General features: G+C 40.0%; 1 protein-coding gene across 4 annotated transcripts in view; it reads right to left on the reverse strand.

Annotated features, from left to right (window-relative positions):
• ITPRID1 (ITPR interacting domain containing 1) overlaps positions 1-24,354 on the reverse strand; it is a 208,048-nt gene that overhangs the window by 61,580 nt on the left and 122,114 nt on the right. For all 4 annotated transcript variants that reach the window (XM_077491716.1, XM_077491713.1, XM_077491714.1 and 1 more), the window contains 3 exons: positions 22,056-22,258; positions 20,230-20,759; positions 743-797 (listed from right to left, as the gene is read on the reverse strand). In XM_077491716.1, coding sequence (XP_077347842.1) covers positions 743-797; positions 20,230-20,759; positions 22,056-22,258 — 788 coding nt within the window. The remainder of the gene's footprint in view (positions 1-742; positions 798-20,229; positions 20,760-22,055; positions 22,259-24,354) is intronic.

Raw genomic sequence — 24,354 nt, forward strand, 5'->3', positions numbered from 1 at the left:
TATCAGTGCAGCCCCCCTGAGGATGCCCACCCAGGACCACCAGGGATGCCCACCCATGGTAACCAGGGATGCCCAGCAGCGATGCCCACCCATGACCACCAGGTAAGCCCACTAGAGCCCACCAGGGGTGACAATCATTGCCCATTAGGGATAGCACTCTGTGCCCATCAGTGATGCCTGCCAACACCTCTGATCAGTGCTGCCTATCAGTGCCGCCCATCAGTGTCCACCAGTGCTGCCTATACATGCCCTTCAGTGCCGCCTATGAGTGCCCATCAGTGCTGCCTATGAGTGCCCATCAGTGCTGTATATCAGTGCCACCTATCAGTGCTGCATATAAGTGCCACCTCATCAGTGCCAATCAGTAATGCCTCATCAGTGCCTGTCAGTGCAGCCCTTTATCAGTGATCATCAGTGAAGGAGAAAACTTACTGATTTACAAAGTTTTCTAACAGAAACAAAGAAAACCCTTTTTTTTTTTCAAATTTTCGTTCTTTTTTTAATTTGTAGCGCAAAAGATAAAATCCCGCGAGGTGATCAAATACCACCAAAAGAAAGCTCTTTTTGTGGGAAAAAATGTATAAAAATGTTGTTTGGGTACAGCGTCGCATGACCATGCAATTGTCATTCAAAATGTGATAGTGCTGAAAGCTGAAAATTGGTCTGGGCATGGTTGACTGAGACCATCTTCTACATTCTAGAATAAACTCTGCCCTAATTAATGAATAAAAGAGAGACCTACCTGAAATTCTGTCCTGACTGAGTGTCCTTGGGTAGTCCTCTTCAAAACTCTGCACCTAGAATACACAAAATTGGGAAGATTCATTGCCAAAGCACTATGCTATCACACACTGTACATGTTGGTAGCTAAAGTTGTAATGTTTCTAAAAGGAAACTTATATAGGGAAACGTAAATGGTTGTCATTCCTAACCTCCTTCTAAAAACGCTAGTATTCTGGCTGGCTTTAGATTTAATACTTTTAGAATTATTGACCTGTAACAAATATGCACCCTGTGACGTTAGAACCTCTGGGTACATATTTGGTATAGGTTGTTTATGTAATATTAAAGGCAGAGGATTGATAAACTAGCAACTACCATCATTGGGAGTGGTAGTGGTAAGGATAGCCTCCATAGTTCTCCCAGCACATATATAAACCCAATATTTAAAATCCCTTATAAACTTTAATGTGATAATTCATTTCAAAAGTTGTTTTCAGTCTTTTTTGAAAATATCTGGTGATTTTGCCATGGAGGCCCTTGTATAGACACCGGCTGTTATAACTCTGTTCCTGTCTCCTAATTGTGCTCCTGCTTTGTCATCCTGTTACATTTGCTTCAGAAAAACACTACTAGTAGCCATTTTAACAAACATCCCACATTTGTTGACCAGTGACCACTGTTGTCACCATCTGAAAGCCTACTCACGTACAGAAAATGACTGCAAAGAGACTGTTGGAAAAATAACTTGGAAAAATATCCCCCTGGCAATTCTATCTGTGAACCCATAAAGGTAGATGATTCATGTAGCATTTACTTCCTGGAACCCATCTGCCTTTCAGCTCATGTAGGCAGGAGGGTGTGCCTAGCTGAGAAAGACCATTTTCCCTTCCTCCAGATGAAAGAAAATGTCCATGAAGATTTCTAGGATGTATGGCATCATTTTGGTCTAGACCAGGGACCAGGAAGCAATTGAAGAAATTAAAAAAAAAGTTTAAAACAAGTAAATATAATATACATTCTTATCTATTTATTAATACTAGCAGCATAAGGATTAAAAATAGTTAATGTTGATTAACGAGAACTTAGTTCTTCTTAAAGAAACTACTCAACAAATTATATACAGTGCCTTGAAAAATAATTCATACCCCTCAGAATTTTCCATGTTAGAACCAAAAATGTAAATGTATTTTACTGGGATTTTATGTGATAGACCAACACAAAGTGTCACATAATTGTGAAGTGGAAGGAAAATTATAAATGGTTTTCAAAACTTTTTACAAATAAATATCTGAAAAGTGTGGCATGCATTTGTATTCATCCCCCTTTACTCTGATACCCCTCACTAAAATCTAGTGCAGGGGTATGCAATTAGCGGACCTCCAGCTGTTGCAAAACTTCAAGTCCCATCATGCCTCTGCCTCTGGGTGTCATGCTTGTGGCTGTCAGTGTCTTGCTATGCCTCATGGGACTTGTAGTTCTGCAACATCTGGAGGTCCGCTAATTGCATATCCCTGATCTAGTGGAACCAATTGCCTTCAGAAGTCACCTAATTAATAAATAGAGTCCACCTATGTGTAATTTAATCTCAGTATAAATACAGCTGTTCTGTGAATCCCTAAGAGGTTTGTTAGAGAACCTTGGTGAAGAAACAGCCAAGGAACACAACAGACAGGTCATGGATAAAGTTGTGGAGAAGATTAAAGCAGGGTTAGGTTAAAAAAAAATCCCAAGCTTTGAAAATCCCACGGAGCACTGTTCAATCCATCATCTGAAAATGGAAAGAGTATGGCACAGTTGCAAACCTACCAAGACATGGCCTTCCACCTAAACAGACAGGCTGGGCAAGGAAAGCATTAATCCGAGAAACAGCCAAGAGGCCCATGGTAACTCTAGAGGAGCTGCAGACCACAGCTCAGGTGGGAGAATCTGTCCACAGGACAACTATTAAGCCGCGTACACACGGGCGGACTGTATGGCCTACTTAGTCCGTCATACAGTCCAAAGGACAGTCCGTCATACTGTCGAATGAACGGACTTGACCACACACGGATGCACAAACAGTCCGTCGAAAGCTTGCGCGATGACGTGTACAGCACGTACGATGGGACTAGAAATAGGAAGTCCAATACACAGCAATGCAACCTTTCGCCGTGTAAATCCTTTCTGAGCATGCGCCATTCTTAGTCCGTCGAACTAGCCTACTGACGAGCGGATTGTCCGCTGAAACCAAAGTATGACGGACAGAATTTTTGAAAATTCCGAAATACTTAGTACGCCAGACTGCATGCTGAAAAAGTCAGCTGAAGCCCACACACGAGCGGACTGTCCGCTGAAATGTGTTTCGACGGACTAAGTAGGCCATACAGTCCGCCCGTGTGTACGCGGCTTTAGTCATACACCACAAATCTGGCCTTTATGGAGGAGTGGTAAGAAGAAATCCATTGTTGAAAGAAAGTCAAAAGAAGTCCTGCTTGCAGTTTGAGAAAGCCATGTGGGGGACACAGAAAACCATTGATCTTTAAGCTTCCACTTCACAATTATGTGCCACTTTATGTTGGTGATTCACTTAAAATCCCAATAAAATACATTTATGTTTTTGGTTGTAAAATTACAAAATGTGGAAAATTTCAAGGGGTATGAATACTTTTTCATGAACTGTATAGTATACATAGATGTATGAGTGCTGCCAGCACAAAGTATATATTTCCCTAAGGCCCCTTTCACACTGGGGCGGTGCGGGCGTCAGCGGTAAAGCGCCATCATTTTAGCGGCGGTATGCGGCCGCTAGCGGGGGCGGTTTTAACCACCGCTAGTGGCCGTAAAAGGGTTAAAACCGCCCGCCAGCGGTATAGCCGCGCTGCCCCATTGATTTCAATGGGTAGGAGCGGTTTAGGAGCTCCTTCACCACTCCAAAGATGCAGCTAGCAGGACTTTTTTCACCGTCCTGCTAGCGCAACGCTCCAGGCTTTCACACTGGAGTGAAAGGGGCCGGTTTTTTTCAAGCGCTACACAGGCGCTATTTTTTAGCGCTGTAGCGACTGAAAACCGCCTCGGTGTGAAAGGGGCCTAAGATAACCACTGGATATGACGTTGAGTACATGTACTCCACTTCTTTGGTCAACCATGGAGAGGCCTGTTCTGAGTGAAACCTGTCCTGTTAAACCGCCACATGATCTTGGCCATGGTGTTGCATGTCAGTTTCAGGGTCTTGGCAAACTTCTTCTAACCTAGGCTATCTTTATTTAGAGCAACAATTCTTTTTTTCAGTTCCTCAGAGAGTTCTTTGCCATGAGGTGCCATGTTGAACTTCCAGTGACCAGTATAAAAGAGTGAGAGCGATTAACACCAAATGTAACACACCTGCTCCCCATTCACACCTGAGACCTTGTAACACTAACGAATCACATGCCATTGGGGAGGGAAAAGTAATTGAGCCCATTTGGACATTTTCACATAGGGGTGTACTCACTTTTGTTGTCAGCAGTTTAAACATTAATGGCTGAGTGTTGAATTATTTTGAGGGGACAGCAAATTCACACTGTTTTACAAGCTGCACGCTGTATATATATATATATATATATATATATATATTATATATATATACACATATACATATATATATATATATATATACACATATACATACACACACATACACACACACTATCTACTATATATACAGTGCCTTGCGAAAGTATTCGGCCCCCTTGAACTTTTCAACCTTTTGCCACATTTCAGGCTTCAAACATAAAGATATAAAATTTTTATTTTTTGTGAAGAATCACCAACAAATGGGACACAATTGTGAAGTGGAACGAAATCTATTGGATTTTTGAAACTTTTTTAACTAATGAAAAAATGAAAAGTGGGGCGTGCAAAATGATTCGGCACCCTTGCGTTAATACTTTGTAGAGCCACCTTTTGCTGCGATTACAGCTGCAAGTTGCTTGGGGTATGTCTCTATCAGTTTTGCACATCGAGAGACTGAAATTCTTGCCCATTCTTCTTTGCAAAACAGCTCGAGCTCAGTGAGGTTGGATGGAGAGCGTTTGTGAACAGCAGTTTTCAGCTCTTTCCACAGATTCTCGATTGGATTCAGGTCTGGACTTTGACTTGGCCATTCTAACACCTGAATACGTTTATTTGTGAACCATTCCTTTGTAGATTTTGCTGTATGTTTGGGATCATTGTCTTGTTGGAAGATAAATCTCCGTCCCAGTTTCAGGTCTTTTGCAGACTCCAACAGGTTTTCATCCAGAATGGTCCTGTATTTGGCTGCATGCATCTTCCCCTCAATTTTAACCATCTTCCCTGTCCCTGCTGAATAAAAGCAGGCCCAAACCATGATGCTGCCACCACCATGTTTGACAGTGGGGATGGTGTGTTGAGGGTGATGAGCTGTGTTGCTTTTACGGCAAACCTTTTTGTTTTGCATTGTAGGCAAAAAGTTCGATTTTGGTTTCATCCGACCAGAACACCTTCTTCCACATGTTTGGTGTGTCTCCCAGGTGGCTTGTGGCAAACTTTAGACGAGACTTTTTATGGATATCTTTGAGAAATGGCTTTCTTCTTGCCACTCTTCCATAAAGGCCAGATTTGTGCAGTGTACGACTGATTTTTGTCTTATGGACAGACTCTCCCACCTCAGCTGTAGTTCTCTGCAGTTCATCCAGAGTGATCATGGACCTCTTGGCTGCATCTCTGATCAGTCTTCTCCTTGTCTGAGCTGAAAGTTTAGAGGGACGGCCAGGTCTTGGTAGATTTGCAGTGGTCTGATACTCCTTCCATTTCAAAATGATCGCTTGCACAGTGCTCCTTGGGATGTTTAAAGCTTGGGAAATCTTTTTGTATCCAAATCCACAACAGTATTACGGACCTGCCTGGTGTGTTCCTTGGTCTCCATGATGCTCTCTGTGCTTTCAACAGAACCCTGAGACTATCACAGAGCAGGTGCATTTATACAGAGACTTGATTACACACAGGTGGATTCTATTTATCACCATCAGTCATTTAGGACAACATTGGATCATTCAGAGATCCTCGCTGAACTTCTGGAGTGAGTTTGCTGCACTGAAAGTAAAGGGGCCGAATAATTTTGCACGCACCACTTTTCAGTTTTTTATTTGCTAAAAAAGTTTAAAATATCCAATAGATTTCGTTCCACTTCACAATTGTGTCCCACTTGTTGGTGATTCTTCACAAAAAATTAAAATTTTATATCTTTATGTTTGAAGCCTGAAATGTGGCAAAAGGTTGAAAAGTTCAAGGGGGCCGAATACTTTCGCAAGGCACTGTATATAGTACTTAAAAAAAATATTAGTTGGGAACACCATAAGCTGTTTTTAGTCTAATAATTTTTTTCTACTATATATATATATATATATATATATAATTTTTTTCTACTATATATATATATATATATATATATATATATATATATATATATATTATATATAAATGCATAATACACTCTATTTTAGGGTAGTACTCAATAAAGCACTGACTATATAATTTAACTGCATAGTAGAAAAAAATTATTAGACTAAAAACAGCTTATGGTGTTCCCAACTAATATTTTTTTTAAGTATATATATATATCAAAAGTACAGAATATTATAAATTTTTATTCCATATTCTTCTTTCTTCGGAAAAAAAAATGCAAATTCCTCCAATGTTTTGCTTTGCGCTTTGTAATCTGTGCTGCTAATCAGCAGGTTGCAATGAATGGGATGGGCGGAATCACAGAATGTGTGTGGATGTTCCACTGCAAGCAAAGCAGGTAAAAGTGTTAATTGGTTGTTTTGAGTGACTTCAACAGTTCTTCACTTTAAAACATAAACTGGTTTTTAATTAGGTGAGGCTTTTTCTTTAAGGGTTAGTACTTTTCTTTCAAGTTTGGTAAATAATGTATACATTGTTCTGATACAATGGAAGAGAAACAAGAACAAGTGTGGTTCCATATTAACAGTGAAATGGTTTAATGATTTAGAGGGTGTTTGAACCCAAATGAAAATGTAATACACTGCAGTTTACTAGTCCTTGGTGTAGTGTCTGCATTTTTGTTTCTTTTGATGTATTTTCTATTGGTAATCCTGCAAATAACACATTGGCCCTGGGTGGCTACATCCCTCCTCTACTGTATATATGGTGGGAGCCATCGCTATCACCCTAGGCTGCTCTCCTTATATTGGCTACAGACATGTCTATTTGATAATTTCCGTTATGTGGGAGGCCGGGTAATTGGTAGTTTACAGATAATATCTGGGAAGAAAGATATGCTTCAGTGCAGCTCACAGAAAGTGACAAGGACGCAACATGTTTGGCAAGATCAACAAATATTTTCTTCATTTGCTGAAAATACTCAGCCTAAAAAAAAAAAGAAAATAACGTAGTCATCACATCTAAGGACTGTAAGATGCAATATATTACATTTTGCTCCTGGGTTTCATTATCATTTAATTTTTTTACCAAGTGGATTTTAGGCCCACCATACACGGTTTGAATTGTTAATGGGCTGGCTGATTGTACCAAGTAGATAGAACAATCAACTTGTCTACAACCAACCTGCCGTATTCTTTGCGATTATCGCTAGTGGCCAGCAATAATCACTGTCTTCTACCGGGAGACGACAAGGGTCTGGCAGGAGGGATTCCTGCACCAACACAGTCTGTGTTGATGAGGAATCAAGCAAATTCCTTTCCTGCAACCCGTGGTTGCAGGAAAGAAATTCACTCCACGTATGGCCAGCTTTAGTCTCGTGCTTATTCCACCAAACCCAATGCAATCTATTATACAAATTCTGACCACATCATACTTGTTGGAGCCCTTATCCAAATCATCCAATTCTTCACAGTTTTTGTTGATCATTGAGGATGCCTATCACAACCGGTGACCAATAAAAAGGATAGAGAGCTGGAAGAAAGCACAATTGGTCTCAACTATAAAAGCTATGGTTGATATTTACACAACAGTGTGCCTCCAGATTTTAGGATGGAGCCAGCTTTATATGTTTAATTATGACATGACAGATTGTAATTCTTAAGCCTCATACACACGATCGGACTTTGTACAAACTTTCCCATGGATATTTGTACAAAGGGCGTCGGCCGAGAACTTGTTTTGCTTGTTTTGCATACACACGGCAGGACTTTTTCAGCCAACTTTCACCAAATCACGTGGTTTTTGTGCTCTTTACCGCCATCTTTGGTCAACTTCTGTATTGTTGTCTGATCTTTTGCATTGGTTCTGAGCATGCATGTTTGTACTTTGTACAAAACGCCCATGGTTTTCTGTACACACGACCAGACTTTGCTCCATTGGACTTTTGTTGCCAGAAAGTTTGTCCGTTCGCACAGCCAACAAAAGTCAGATGAAAACCGAAAAAGTTTGTCCGATGGAGCGTACACACGGTTGGATGTTGCTCCAAGAAAGCTAATTTGCATGTTTGTTGTCAAAAAGTCAGATCGTGTGTACGGGCCTTTAGGAGTAATGCATGTAATCATTTGCAGGTTCATAGCATCTATGAGGAGTATATGTTAAAAATGTTTTTATTTTTTCTGGAAACTGTAGCATTCTGTAAAAGTGCTGCTTGTTCTGCATTATTTATACACTAGAGTCAGCTGATTATCCAATATAAAGTTTACTGCCTAAGAATAGCTTAAGTTTAAACTGAAGATCAGCAGCCAATAGCCCTAAGGGCAATCTAATAGACAAGCCTAGGTTTACAAAGACAAACCAAGCATCTGCTAAGTGTTGTTTCTATTTGTCACACCTATTATATTTTATGGACTGCAAACGAGTATAAAGTAACTTAAGTATATTTTATTATGTTTTTTAATATTTTTTTTTTCTAAGGACCTGCCCTTATTATGGATGAAAAAATCAAGCAGACAGTTATGTGTATACTGTATGTACACACATTGTTTTTAGCTTGTGGACTAACAAAGATTGCTTCACTTATCTAACCCACTGCCACTTACAATAAAGATTAAACTAACAGCCTAAACTTTAAATAGTTTTTATTAATACGTTATATTTGTTCATATATGTTCTTGTTCTATAAGTTTAATAAATATATATATATATATATATATATATATATTTATTTATTTTAGTATTAAAAAGCATTGACAGTATCCCAAACACTTATTCAAACATCTTATTGGACTATTTTGCTTTTTGCATGTCTTTAACATTGTAATAAATCACTTTCTAGTCAAAAATCTTACGTTCTTTAAGGCATAAAGCCCAGTGCTTAATTATGAATATAATAAACAAGTGTTAAGGATCAATTACATCGAGTGTTTTTATCCCAAACTGATTAACTGAACAGCGGTGTTGTGGGAAAAAACTAGGCAAAGGACAGCCATACTAAAAAGAGGAGGTCATGGAAGATGTGGCGATTTAACATTTCTATTTTATACTGTGACTTGTGGGGATCCGTCTATTTCTATATTTCTTTATGCACGTATGACCACATGGATTTAATAAGAGTACCTATCTTTTTATTTTTTACCTAGAATTCACTGCTTTGAGATGTCTTCAAGATCACTTTGCAGCCTCTACGTCATGTGAAACATCACATTCTATGTCCTATGTGGACTTTAAGGACTCTTTGCATTCACTTATTATTAGGACTTCATTTATTTTCTTTTTAATACTTGTCACGTGTGTTCACAGCACTTTTTTAGCGCTACATTATATTGTTTAGTTTTATATATGAATTTAGTTATGTTCGTATGTAGCTGCTTTTTTTCACATTAATTTTTGGTTAGCGCAATATTTTTCTCCTTTTTTCTATTTTATACTGTGGAAAATAAGAGTAATAACAAAAAACAGGATGGTCATCTTGCGTGAATGAGGTCTCCCCCAAGCAGAGATTTTGATGGGAGACAGACAGTTCCAGATGTACTGGACAGCCATGGAAACAGGGTGAGGAAATGACATAAGGCTGACTTTTCTTCAACTAACAGCTGACTTCATTAACCAGAAGATGCTCAGCACCATCAGCTCTGCACTAGCAGAAATTATTGGGACCTTGATATGTATACAGTATATGTTATATCTTTATACTCTTGAGAAGTCTTAATAGGCATGATCTGTGTTATCGTGACCAAAAAGTTGTTCTTCTGACATGGAAATGAAGCCAGATGACTCATCTAAGTAAAACACGAAGACCAAGGTGCAGAAAACTGGCAGCAGGTGCTCTAAACAATTAAACCCCAAAGTGAAATACTTGGCTTTAACATAAGGCAGTTTATTAGCTAAAAGCTCAACAAATTGTCTTATAAGAATGATACATGGATGAGTGTCTACAGGCATCAGTGAAGCATGGTGGAGCTTTCTTGCAGGTTTAGGACTGCATTTCTGCAAATAAAATTGGTGTTTTGATCAAACTGATTGCCTTTCACTTCAAAGAAGTACAGACTAATTCTTACTCATCATACAATAACCATCTGTGAGGCATCTGATCAATCTTAACTAAGCTTAACAATCTTAACAGATAAAAACTGATTTGCAATGAAAAGAATAAGATTTTGTTCAACAGATGGTTTGGTCCCCACAGAGCCATGCTCTCATCATCTAGTCTGGGATCACTTACACAGACAGTACAACAGAAAAAGTCTGCATGGGAATTATGGCAAGTTCTCTGAAGGTACTACACAAGTACCTTCAGACATTGAAGTGTACCTACAAAAAATACTGCTGTGTTACAGCTCAAGGCAAAACTTTTTTTTTAGTTATGATTAGTGTTGAGAGGGATTAGAACACCTGTCAGGGATTTAATGCTGTCTGTAACCCTGTTAGGAAAATTCACATTTTGGGTTGTCCCCAGAACAGCAATAGAGCAAAAGTCTATCAATTGATGATGCTGACAGCCAGGGATTCCCATAGAATTAGAATTAAGTCTTTCAATCAAGTGACCCTGGTGACACCCAGGGATTCCTACACTCTGGAGGGATTTTCTCTCATTTCCTGTTTTGGCTACAGGACATAGAATTAAGGGGAAATCTCCCCAAAGCGATACAGGTGGCAAAAAAATAACTGTAAAAAAATTAGAAAAATTAAAAGAAAAGAAAGGTCTGCCTTTAGTATTATTTTAACCAGTTCCGGACCAGCAGGTTGGTCCGGTTGCACAAAGCGTCGTAGCTATATGTCGTGTTACCATGGGATTCGATCAGAAACCGATCAATCCTCAGGCCCAGGCCAATAATATCTGGCCTGGATCCGGTGATCGGTCCTGACAAATGAGATCCTTCCCCTGTCATGTAATGCCGCGTACACACGACCAGACTTTCAGAAAAGAAAAGCAGAAAAGGTCAGACGAAATCAGTTTATCGGATATTCCAATTGTATGTGGGCTTCAGCGGACTTTTTTTTTTCAGAAATTCTGACGGACATAGAAATAGAACATGTTTTAAATCTTTCCGAGGGAATCAATTCCTATCGGGAAAACTGTTTGTCTGTATGCTATTCTGACGGACCAAAAACAATGATATTCCGATTGTGTGCGGGCTTTAGCAGACGTTTTTTTTCAAAAATTCTAACGGACATAGAAATAGAACATGTTTTAAATCTTTACGACGTAATCAATTCCTATCGGGAAAACCGTTCGTCTGTATGCTCTTCTGATGGACCAAAAACGACACAAGGGCAGCTATTGGCTACTGGCTGTTGAACTTCCCATCGTACGTCATTGCGTTCTAAAGGAACGGACTTCGGTGTGGCAAGTCCATTTCAGCAGAACTCCATTGAAACTCCATTGAAAAGACCGTCAGAGTTTATTCTGACGGAAAGTCCGGTCGTGTGTACGTGGCATTAGTGTAAACACTGACAGGGGAAGTGATGTCATCTCTCCTTGTGTCAGTCTTTTCCATTCCAGACCAAGGAGAGAAGACATCCCAGAGTGAGTTGTACAACACTACACTGACACTAGGTCATGTAGGCACAGAATTCACCCCCAATCACCCCCAATAAAGGTTTAACCCCTTGATTACCCCGTCACCTGTGATCACTGAATAAGTGTCACGGGTGATGCAGTTTAGCTAGATTTTTTTTATAGAGTCAGGGCACCCGCCGTATTTTACCCAATAAATGTTTAACCCCGTGATCACCCGGCGGGTAATCAAAGTTAGGTTTTAGCGTCAGATCAGTGCCAGTTGCGCTAACACCCTTGCACGCACATACACCTCCCTTTAGTAGTATAATATCTGAATGGATCGATATCTGATCTGATCAGATCTATACTAGCTTCCCCAGCAGTTTAGCAGTTTAGGGTTCCCAAAAATGCAGTGTTAGCAGGATCAGCCCAGCCCACTAAACACATAACTTCGGCATTCGCAGAGTTAGGCCTGATCCCTGCGAACGCTTTTTTGTTAGAGTTTGAATCAGTCGCTAACAGTCAGGAACTTTTTTACCTGTGAGTCTCACTACTGTACCAGTAAATTTAGAGACCAAAAGGTAAAATCGAAGATACATTAGTGAAGAGGCCTACACATTTCTGACCAAGACAGATAGTGAAGAGGAAGTCACTCATCTGTCAGATTCAGGCTCAGAATACGAACCTGTAGACAGCAGTGGCACCCTGACAGAGTGCTCTGACAACGGAGTTGTGGTCCCTGCCAAGGTCAGGCATACAAGACCCCGTTCATCTTCTGCTGTCATTGAGGTACAAGAACCGCAGGTCCCTCGCATGGAGCAGAGAGCCAGTACTAGCACCTCTCATCCTTCTGGTGAACTGGCAAGCACCAATGGCCTAGTACATCCTGGTCGTACATCCAGCACTGCAGTAACACTTGGTGAAGTGGCGGGTCCCATAAGTGCAGTTCAAGCTGGCGAAGTGGCAAGCACTAGTAGTGTCCTGCTGCCACCAAGAAGAAGACAAACACTGGCCCATCGAGCCCATAGTGCCCTTCCTGCTGCATATGCCAATCATAATTAGGAGCCCACCACTTCTGCAGAACCCATACTTCCCCCACTCACTGGCCAACCCGGAATTCAGGTGGAAACAGTTGATTTTACATCACATTTTTATTTGCTGTTTTTCACTGAAGATCTTTATAGCTCTATTGTGGACCAAAGCAATTTGTATGCTGGTCCATTCATCACCGCTAATCCCCAGCTGACCCTTGCCAGAGATTGGAAACTAATTACGGTTTCCAAATTTAAGACCTTTCTGGGCCTATCCCTCCTCATGGGCATAACTAAAAAGAGTGAGTTGCGGTCATATTGGTCCACTGACCCAACTTATCATATGCCCTTGTTCTCTGCCTCCATGACCAGGACACGATACAAGCAGATCTTGCACTTCATGCACTTCAATGACAATGAATTCTGTCGTCCTTGGGGTGACCCTGGATTTGATTGGCTCTGCAAAATTCGGCTCCTCGTAAACCACTTGAACCAACGTTTTGCAGCCTTGTTTACCATCAAGTTGTCTGTGTTCATGAGTCCCTGATTACGTTTTCTGGCCGCTTGTCTATCAATTTAAATTTTCAAAACTTTGTGACAAAAAGTGAGATCTGCAAAATACTCAACACGCCTCTCAGCAGATAGCTTGGGGTGTCTACTTTCCAAAATTGGGTAATTTTGGGGGATTTTGTGCTATCTGGGTATTACGTGGTCTCCGAAACTGTGATAGGCGGTGAGGAGTGAAATCAAAAATGTACGCCCTTAGAAAGCCTGAAGGTGGTTATTGGTTTTCTGGGTCCTGTACGCGGACAGACTGCCAAAAAGTTCCACACATGTGGTATCCCTGTACTCAGGAGAAGCAGCAGAATGTATTGTGGGGTGTAATTCCACATATAACCATGCTATGTTTGAACAATATATCGTTTAGTGACAACGTGTGAAAAAAATAATTGTAATTTCCCCGAAACTTGTGGCAAAATATAAAATATTCCATGGACTCAACATGCCTCTCAGCAAATAGCTTGAAGTGTCTTCTTTCCAAAAAACCCCGACAACCAACGGCCAGGGTTTTCGGGAAGAGGCCCTTGTCCTCATCAACATGGGGACAAGGTGCTTTGGGGTGGGGGGGCCGCGCACCCCCCCTTCCCCAAGGCACCCCCCATGTTGAGGGCACGCGGCCTGGTACGGCTCGGAGGGGGGGCGCTCGCTCGTCCCCCCTTTCCTGGCCGGCCGGGTAGCGTGCTCGGACAAGGGTCTGATGTGGACCTGGGGGGGACCCCCACGCCGATTTTTTTCGGCGTTGGGGTTCCCCTTTAAGTCCATACCAGATGGCGGGGCCAGCGACGTCTACCTGGAGGCGCGCTCGAACTGAGCGGACTTTCCTCCGCGTGTGTGGGCGAGTCCGTTCATTTCAAAAGTAGGGCGGATAGTACGGCGGACTTAGTAAGCCGTACTAGTCCGCTGAAAAAGTGCCGTGTGTGGGCAAGTAGCCTGTTCGGAAGGTCCGACGGACAGTCTGACGGGAAGTCCGCCGGACTAAGTCCGTTGGATAGTCGGCTACGTGTGTACGCGGCATTAGAAATCCTGAAGGCGGTGATTGGATTTTGGGGTCCTGTACGTGGCTAGGCTCCCAAAAAGTCTCACAAATGAGGTATCCCCATACTCAGGAGAAGCAGTAGAATGTATTTTGGGGTGTAATTCCACATACAACCATGCCATGTGTGAGCAATATATCATTTAGTGACAACTTTGTGTAATTTTTATTTTTTTGGTCATTTTTCAATCACCTGTGACAAAAAATAAAATATTCAAGGGGCTCAACATGCCTCTCAGGAATTTCCTTGGGGTGTCTACTTAATAAAATTTAGTCATTTGGGTCAGGGGCTGTACTGCCCTGCCATTTTAGCACCTCAAGAAATGCGATAGGCAGTCATAAACTAAAAGCTGCTTAAATTCCAGATAATGTACCCTAGTTTGTAGACGCTATAACTTTTGCGCAAACCAATAAATATATGCTTATTGACATTTTTTTTACCAAAGACATGCAGATGAATACATTTTGGCCTAAATGTATGACTAAAAATGAATTTATTACATTTTTTTTATAACAAAAATTTGAAAATATCCTTTTTTTTCCAAATTGTCTGTCTTTTTGTGTTTTTATCACAAAAAATAAAAATTTCAGAGGCAATCAAATACCATCAAAAGAAAGCTCTATTTGTGGGAAAAAAAGGACACAAATTTTGTTTGGGTACAACATTGCATGACCGTGCAATTACCAGTTAAAGTGGTTGTAAACCCATTACAACTACTTTACCCTACAGGTAAGCCTAGATTAAGCCTGTAGGTGCAAGAAATATCTCCCAAACCTAAAAGGTTTAGGAGATATTTGCAGAAATAGCTGCACCAATGTCTACGGCGCATGCATCATAGACATCGGGCGCAGGCACACTGAGCTTGCCGTTTCTAACGGCGACCATGCCGTTAGTGCGGCACCAGCGCTCATGCACGGGAGTGACATCATTGCGGCTCCGGCCAGTCACAGTGCTGGAGCCACGATACCCGGAAGTCGCTCTGGGATAGGTGGCGGCGTCGGAGGAGGGGAACTAGGACCGCTTCGATCTCAAGTAAGTAATTCATAATGAGCTAGTATGCTATACATACGAGCTCATTATGCCTTTGTCTTGCAGGGGTTATTTTTTTCTTTTTTTATTGCTGAGGCTTTACTTCCTCTTTAAAGCAGCGCAGTAAAAAGTCCTCCTACTTGTAAAAAGTCCTCCGGTCATTGAGCTGCCAAATCCTCCGGGGGGTGAAGTGGTTAAAGGTGGTCATATCAAAGATTGATTTATTGTATGCTCTTTTCCATTTACTGCACTTTCTGGGAAGTTTCTTGGGAAATACAAAACAATAATGGGCACTATGTTTAAAGAATAACCAGTTCTGCCACATTATTGTTAATCTTAGACGCGCCATAATGCAAAGGGAAAATTTACAGTTTTGTAACTGAAAAGGAGGGTGGGAGGGAAAGGTTTACTGAAAATGAAAGTACATTAACATTGTTAATGTCTTGAAGACAAGTTTTATGACAGCTGTCCTTTTATTTTCTAGACTAATTAATGTCCGGAGCTTTATTTTTAGCAAGTAAAAAAGAAACTTGCCCAAGAAGTTGTTAAAACCAATGTATTCCACAATAATCAAATTAAAAATGTTCTTTACCTTAACAAACAAAATAGGGCATGAGGAATAATGTTGGGGTGGGTGGGATGGGGGTTAAAAGGATTAGATCCATGCTAATAGGTCCATATTTATTAAAACATAGCAACCATATCACCATACAATGCTACACACCATCATTCTCAGTTGTCTGTGCTGTCCCAAGATTTTCTTCTGTATAGTATGTTTGCCTTCTCACACTAGATTCATTCATCAAACTATAATAGCACTGAAGTGGCCTCTAACTATATTATAAATGATAATGGGCTCCATTCACAGAACCAGAATGCTTGTGATATTTAAAGGTTTTCTCACATACCGCATGCGATCCTGAAAATGTTAATTTACCACTGCTTTATTATTATTTTTTACAGCATAAAGCAAAAACGCTTGGTAAATACCCCATGAACTAGGAGTGAGTCAACTCACATCAAAAAAAAAATTTCATGCAGTAAATAAGTAGTGGTCCCGGAATACGATTTTAAAGGAAGCGGCAGCTGGCAGCATCCTTAACAACCAGGTTATTTATGAGTGGCTGCAGCGTCCTTAACAAGCAATGAGTCATCGGCTGTCAGCGGGGTTCCCTGCTGACAGTTGAAAGTAAAAGAAAAATATTGCTGGCAAATTAAAAAATCTGGAAAAAAAGGTATGGGGTCCTCCTCCAAATCCATACCAGGCCCTGGTATATATTTTGAATGGAACCCCCACGGCAAATATAAAAAAAAAAATGCAGTGGGTGCCCCCCTAAAATCCATATCAGACCCTTATCTGAGCATGCAGCCTGGTCAGAAAAGGGAGGGGATGAGCGAGGCACCCCCCTGCACCAAAGCAGACCAACTGTCCTCAACATGGGAGAGAGTGCTTTGGGGCGGGGCTCTGCCAAAACTGCTGCACCTAGATGCACTGGCAGTGTTTTTTTTCTACCTCCTAAACTCCTCTAAACACCTGTGTGCGCAAATGGGGGAGTGGGAATTTCAGCTTGTTTATTTAAGCTTTGGTGCACATAGAATCTGATGCAGCCGTGAATCAGCTTCTACGCTTTATTGTCAGTTTTAGTAAATCTCTCCTATAAGCTAACATGCAGGGGTGTTTAGAAGCAGAAAAAAAATGTCAGGCTCTCCTAAATGCAGTGTCAAAAACTGTTAATGCTGCTGGTTCCTGCTGTCTAAGGGCTGTTTCCCTAAACTTCCAGTTTTCATAGGTGAAGGTTAAAACTGGACAGTGCAGACGTGAGACAGTCTGTTATCTAGTAGAAGCAAGGGGGGAGGAGGGATGAGGGAGGAGCAAGGAGGAGCAGGGGAATGCCTTGCCATCCTGGGGTTATGGAGCTGTATGTTTCTATTGATGCACACAATGTAGGGAGACACAGCTATAGTTCTTGCATGCAAGGGCGGCTCCATAGGACACTGCAAAAGAAAGGAGCCACCGTTAAACAGGAAACCTAGGACAGCAGTCATGGCACAAGCTTAAAATGGACCATAGGCAAGGATTAAAAGATAAAGATGGTCATTATTAAATCAGGAGCTGAATATAATGAAAAAAACGGAGGGTTTAATATCACTTTATTTAAATGATTGCAATGTAAAAGAAGGACTGGTCATAGAGGGATCACTTTGACGCAGATGTCCAGCAAGAACATCTATTGAAATACATGAAAATTATTCTTTTACTTTTTTTTTTTATTCCTTGTTTTTCATCTGAGGTTGAAAAATACTGGACAACTTGAGAACTAGTGACCACAGGATAATTACATTCAGCATAAATGATAGGAAAAGGTTGCTTGAGGGTAGTACAAGAACACTAAGTTTCAGGTGAGCCAACTTTTCAAAACTGCACTCAATATTGCAAGATATTCAATGGGACCAAGTCCTAGATACACTGAATACGAAGAAAAAATGTGAGTGGTTTAGAAACATATTAATTAAAGGTATCACCAAGTGCATTCCAATGGGTAATAAATATAGAAGAACAAAGGGTTAAACCTGGATGGCTGAACCATAACACAAAGTCATAATAAAAACAAAAAATGGGCTTTAAAAAATATAAAGCAGAAGGGTCATTGTCAGCCTACCAACGGAGGCGAATAAATTTTTTTTCAAGAAATATTTTAAATATACCAACAGTAAAAAAGCGAGGTCAGAACACATAGGCCCCATAAAGGATGATGAAGAGAATTTGGTTACAGATGACAAGGAGAAGGCAACTGTACTAAATGCTTTTTTCTCCTCAGTTTTACACAGAAAATGGAGAGGTGTAACGAGCACGACTGTACTGTTAGAAACAAGTAACAGGATGTAACCTTGTGGCTAACTGAAGACGGTGTCCAGAAAAGACTAGAAAAGCTTAACACAAACAAATCACCAGGACCGGGTGGCTTACACCCAATAGTCCTCAAATAACTCAGATAGGTTATAGCCAGACCATTATTCTTAATCTTTATGGACAGCATACTGGCAGGAATGGTACCAGCTGATTGGAGAAAATCTCACGTGGTACCAATACTCAAAAAAGGGCAGAGTTATTGTCCTGAAAACTACAGACCTGTCAGTCTAACATCAATAGTTTGTAAACGTTTTGAGGGGAGGATAAGGGACTATATACAAGAACTTACTGATGAAAACAGTATAATTTGTAGTAATCAGCATGGGTTTACAAAAGGTCGTTCTTGCCAAACCAACCTGTTAACTCTACAAGGAAGTAAGCTGCCACCTGGACAAAGGTAGGCTTGTGGATGTGGTGTATCTGAATTTTGCAAAAACATTGAATACACTGCCCCACAAACGCTTAGGCCGCGTACACACGGGCGGACTGTCCGCCCAACTAGGTTTGTCAAACAGTTTGACAAACAGTCCGTTCAAAATTAGCATGAACGGACTTGACCACACACGACGAATGAACAGTCCGCTGAAAACTTGCACGATGACGTGAACGGCACGTACGACGGGACGAGAAATTCGGCGTCCGATACACTGCAATGCAACCTTCGCCGTGTAAATTCTTTCTGAGCATGCGCGAGACTTAGTTTGCCGAACAAGCCTACACACGAGCGGACTGTCCGCTCAAACCAAGTTTCAGCGGACAGTCTTACGGAAATTCCGAAAAACTTTGTTCGTCAGACTGTCCGCTGAAACTGTCCGCTGAAGCCCACACACGAGCGGACTGTCCGCTGAAACACTGTTCAGCGGACAAAGTTGGACGAACAGTCCGCCCGTGTGTACGCGGCCTTAGTCTTCAAACTAGTCTGTGGGCATGGACCATAGGGTTTGTTCTTGGATAGAAACTGTCTACAGGGGTGCGCCCAAAGGGTGATGATAAATAACGTGTACTCAAAAATGGTCTAGAGTGGTAACTGGGGTACCCCAAAGCTCTGTCCTGTGACCAACTTTGTTTAATTTATTTATAAATGATATAGAGGATGGGATAAATATCCCAATCTCAGTGTTTGCTAACGACACAAAATGAGTATGGCAATAACATCACAGCAGGATATAGGAACCTTAAAAGAGGATTTGAATTAATAATGGAGTGGACAACTAGATGGCAAATGAGGTTTAACATTGAAAAATGTAAAACAATGCTCTTGGGGGTTAAAAATATAAATGTGAGTTACTCACTAGGGGGAGAACCTCTGGGGGAATCCAGGATGAAGAAGGATCTTGGTGTTCTACTAAATGATAGACTGAGAAATAGCATACAATGTCAAGCTGAAGCAAGAAAAGCCAGTAGAATATTAGCATGCATTAAGAAGGGGATTTACTCCAAAGAACAATAATTCTGCCACTTTATAAAACTGTGGTTCGGCCACATCTGGAGTATTCCGTCCAGTTCTGGTCACTAATCCTCAGGAAGGATGTGCTGGAACTGGAGAGAGTCCAGAGAAGGGAAAAAAATTAATAAGGGGGCTAGAGAACCTCAGTTACGAGGAATGACTACAAACACTAAATTTATTCTCCCTGGAGAAGAGACGCATCCGAGTTGATATGATAGCAATATACAAATATCTCAATAGTGATATTGATATTGAACTGTAGGTGTAGGAAACTATTTAGTCTCTGGGAGAGTAAGGAGACATGGGGCCACATGATGAGACTGGAGGATAAGTGGTTTAACCTTAAGCTGCCTGGGGGGGGGTTCACTATCAGGGCAGTAAGGATGTGAAACTCTCTTCCATGATCAGTGGTGTCAACAGGAGGTATTGATAGTTTTAAAAGACTCTTGGACATGCATCTTAGTAAACACAATATACAGGGATATGGGAAATGATTATCGACACAGACACACACCCACACAGGTTTGAACTGGATGGACTATTGTCTTTATTCAACCTTGCCAACTATGTAGCTATGTAACGTAAAAATTATGAAACACAAAAAGATAACTTACCTCTTCCAATTCAAATGAATCTGGTGGTTGGAGTCTGTTTTGGGCAAATGCTTTTCTAAATGTTTTAGAAAGGACTTTAGAGCCTCTCAATGGTCTTATTTTGCCAGCCATTTCACTAAGGTTGTATGGTTTTACAGGTGCCGACAGTGCACTCAGGGCTTCTGGCCTTAAAGGACTAACATTTTCATTGTCTGTGTTTCTGAGTTGTTCTTTTGACAAATCCTCTGCATTTTCCTTATCGGTGCTGTGACTTATTTTGCTGAAATCATTTACATTTGCTGTATCTTTTAATGGCTCACAATGGTCTTGCTTCTCAGTTGGTCCATCGCTATCCATACAAGGGCTTGGATTCTCATCAGCTATTTTCATCTGCCTGGAAAACTTCCAGAGAAGCTGTCGTATTTGCTTTCGTTTTTCCGGGGATAGTGTAGATTTTTTCACATTCTTTTCTTCAACTTTATGAACATCTTTAAGCAAAGATGAAAATGCAGTTGTCACTTGATCTAGAACTTCCAGCTGACGGAATCGACCTAGAAAATTTAAATATTGTGTGTTAAAAGTAAAATTATTTAAATAATTGCTTTCTTGTTTAGAAGTTTTCTTTAGCCTTAGGTCAGATTTCACAATTCAGTATCATGTCAATTGGCCATTTTTATTTTATATTATGGAAAGCTAATTTGTAACAAACCTAAAGGGCATGTTTAGTCTGTTTAATGATTCTAATATATACATAAAAAAATAACTTATTATAAATACTATCATCGATAAGTATTCATATTTAAAAAGCTTTATTTCTATGTATTGGGCAATTATATATGTCCAATATATGGGGACAGCCATATGGTTGTGTTTTACTACTATTTTTCACAATGCAAGTCAACTGTCTTCTCATTATATCAGTGCTAGTTTCTTGGTTTAATGGTAACCTTCATGCTTCAGTACTTCACGTCGGTAACCCAGAAGGTGCACGAGCCCAGAACAATTATGCAGATAAATACTTTCCTGAACTGCATACTTGGTGATGGTCAGTAGCACATAGAATATTAAGCAAGGGAAGATAATAGCCAGATTACAATGTTTTTATAAACTATCAAGGAAAAAAGAAGGAAGGCAGAAATGGTAGCCCCCATTTTTATTTAATGAAAGTGAAGTGGGGAGGAGGCAGTCCTACCATAAATGTACTGTTTTTTCCAAGGCAGACATATTTTAATTTAAAGCAGAACCTAACTAAACTAACAAAAAAAAGAGTGTATAGCAGTTTGTATTTTTTTTTTTTTTGGAAGAAGAAACTTTATAAGTCTATTCAGTCAATAAAACTGTTTTACTTGTCTGCTAGCAAATTTTTTAAAACTCTAATCAAATATATTGTTGAGCTGAAATAATATTTGTAAGCATCTGTTATGTACTATTTTTCTTACTGATACCTCTGCACATTATTCTACTTTTAGGACCTATACTTTGTAAGGTAAATTTGTATTTTTTTTTATCAAAATACTGTATAATGGCTTTGTATACTGCTGCATTAAAGTATATACACTGCAGTGTTAATGCCATTTTGTAAACAGGATTACCAGCCTAAAAATATATATATATATATATTTGGTGTAAATTAAGCATCTATACAGTCCATAATTGTATATTGCAGGGTTTGAAAAATGGCTAAACGTAAGAAAATATTAGATAACATAATAGATAAATATAGTATAAGAATTATTTTTTTATTTTACAAAATGTATGTATATAAAAAGCTCATTTATAAGAAGAGATTTTCAGATCCAAATATTTAACTGTAATTATAACAAGTAAATAAATCTTAAATTACAAACCACATAAATTAGGGTTCTCAATTTCCATCCGTCTTTTTTGGGCCTCTAAGAAGACACGGGTGTTAATTCCTTTAGCTTCAGAAGGTGTCATGATAAAGCGGGAGGGAATTTTAGTACAGATGTCAGGTTCATCAATGCCAAATCCCAGATCTATAAGGAGTTCAACTGGGTCAGCTTCACAAAGTTTAAGCATTTCCGAGATACTTTGAAGAAAAAGTAAAAAAATAAAGTAAAATGTAGATTAGTATACTAAAATACATAAGTATAATACAAACAGCTTTTCTCTGTAGCATCTGCTATGCTGAAAACAAGTTTTGCTGAATTCTATCAATTTGCTGTCAGGGGTATGTAAATGTATGAATATTTTTAGAGTCACAGTTTTATGCAGGGTATACAGTATGTTTGCCTCTCAGAGACCTTGTAAGGTAATTATAACAGAAGCATGTACTGTATTGAGACCAAATCAATATTTGTCACATCAGAAACCTCTGATGTGTTTATAGGAGGATGCACTAGGTGACCTCTGATTGGAAGTTGCTGGAAAACTATAAAAACATGAACAATAATTTGAGGACTCAAACATTGTGGCTCCCATTCTGGACAGATCAAGCCTAGGAGCAAAAACTGTCTGGTGACAGCTGTAATGTCTTTGCTAATTGCCCTTGCAAAAATACAGTGCAAATAGGGATAATTTACTTAACAGTTGTCATGATTGGTTTTACATAGGGCTCCCATGGGTCCTATTACCTCAATGTATTTACTACTTTAAACCATTTTAATCTAATGTAAAATTGTACCCTTGATATACTTGTCAGTGCACTTAACTAAATTAAACATTGCATTTCCCACTGTACTTATTAATTTTCAGGCTCTTTCTTAGGCATCAGTGCTAACAAAGTTCTCAGTCCTCCATTTCCCTGTTCATTCTGAACCTTTGAATATTTCATAGTTCTATGGTCTATCATACGTTATTAAGTTGAATTATGAGCATAATCAAAAATGACGACATGTGATACACTCTCTTGCTAGCATTAGCAGTTTTTATTTTTATTACCTGTTAATACTGCCAGTGAACCCATTCATTTTTGACTACCCCTAATAGGGTGACAACACTGTTTGTCATGCAGTGAAATTCTGCAGCAGCACAGTGGTGGACACAGTAGTCTTAAATGAACATGCAGTTTTCTTTTATGCCTCCTCCCCCTTCTCTTCAACTTTTAGTACATTATTTTTTTGGGGGAGGAGTGGCTACCTGATTTTGACAGGTACCCGCTCCCACATCTGCTTGGATCACCTAGGTGATGTGAGCACAAAGTTCGCCCTCTCCCTTCCTTCCTACAGCCTCTTGATACACGTTACAGCTCCCAGAAGGCTGCGGGATATTCACAAAGCACAGTAATACACACGACTGGAATGTCTGACAGAAAAAGTCAGATGGAATCTGTTCATCGTATATTCCGATGAAAGTCTAAGGATGTGTATGCCTCATAGGACTTCTTTTTTCAAAAATTCTGACGGACCTAGAAATAGAACATGTTTTAAATATTTCCGATTGAACCAATTCCTATCGGGAAAACCGCTTGTCTGTATGCTGATCTGACGGACCAAAAACGACACATGCTCTGAAGCAAGTAGGAGGTGGAGGCTATTGGCTACTGGCTATTGAACTTCCTTTTTCTAGTCATTTCATACGTATTTTTAGGTCACTGCATTCTTGACGATCGGACTTTGGTGTGATCTTGTGTACGCAAGACAGTTTCAGCGGAACTCCGTTGGAACTCTGTCAGAAAAACCTTCAGAGTTTATTCTGATGGGAAAACCGGTCGTGTGTATATGGCAGAAGCCTCACGCATGCACAGTGGAAAGCCAAAAGGAATCATAGCTAGCTTCCCACACTGAAGATGCTGGCATCGGGGACGCGAAGACCGGCAAAGAACCGGTTCGGTTGAGGCCGGTGTCGAATCAAGCAAGTGTCCTTTTATTAAAAGTCAGCAGCTACAGTATTTGTAGCTACTGACTTAAAATTTTTCGTTATTACTCTTTAAACACTTGACACACGAATAAAGCCTAACTCCAGCTAATCTACTTTTACACATTTACAGCAAGGAGTTTGTTTTTCTTTTTAAAAATGTATTAATTTATATGAATATAAGCTGACTTTTATAAGCACCCTCAACAGTATTTTATACTTTGTTCTAACCCTTGTCTTGGTCTACATGTAAATATGGAGAAACATTATAGATAAAGGCATTTAAAAAATAAAAAAAGGAATTCATATATTGAATACTAGACATGGGCG

The sequence above is a fragment of the Lithobates pipiens genome, unplaced genomic scaffold (genome assembly GCF_037356315.1).
Source record: "Lithobates pipiens isolate NorthernLeopardFrog02 unplaced genomic scaffold, aLitPip1_a1.2 Scaffold_19, whole genome shotgun sequence".
Lineage (NCBI taxonomy): Eukaryota > Metazoa > Chordata > Amphibia > Anura > Ranidae > Lithobates > Lithobates pipiens.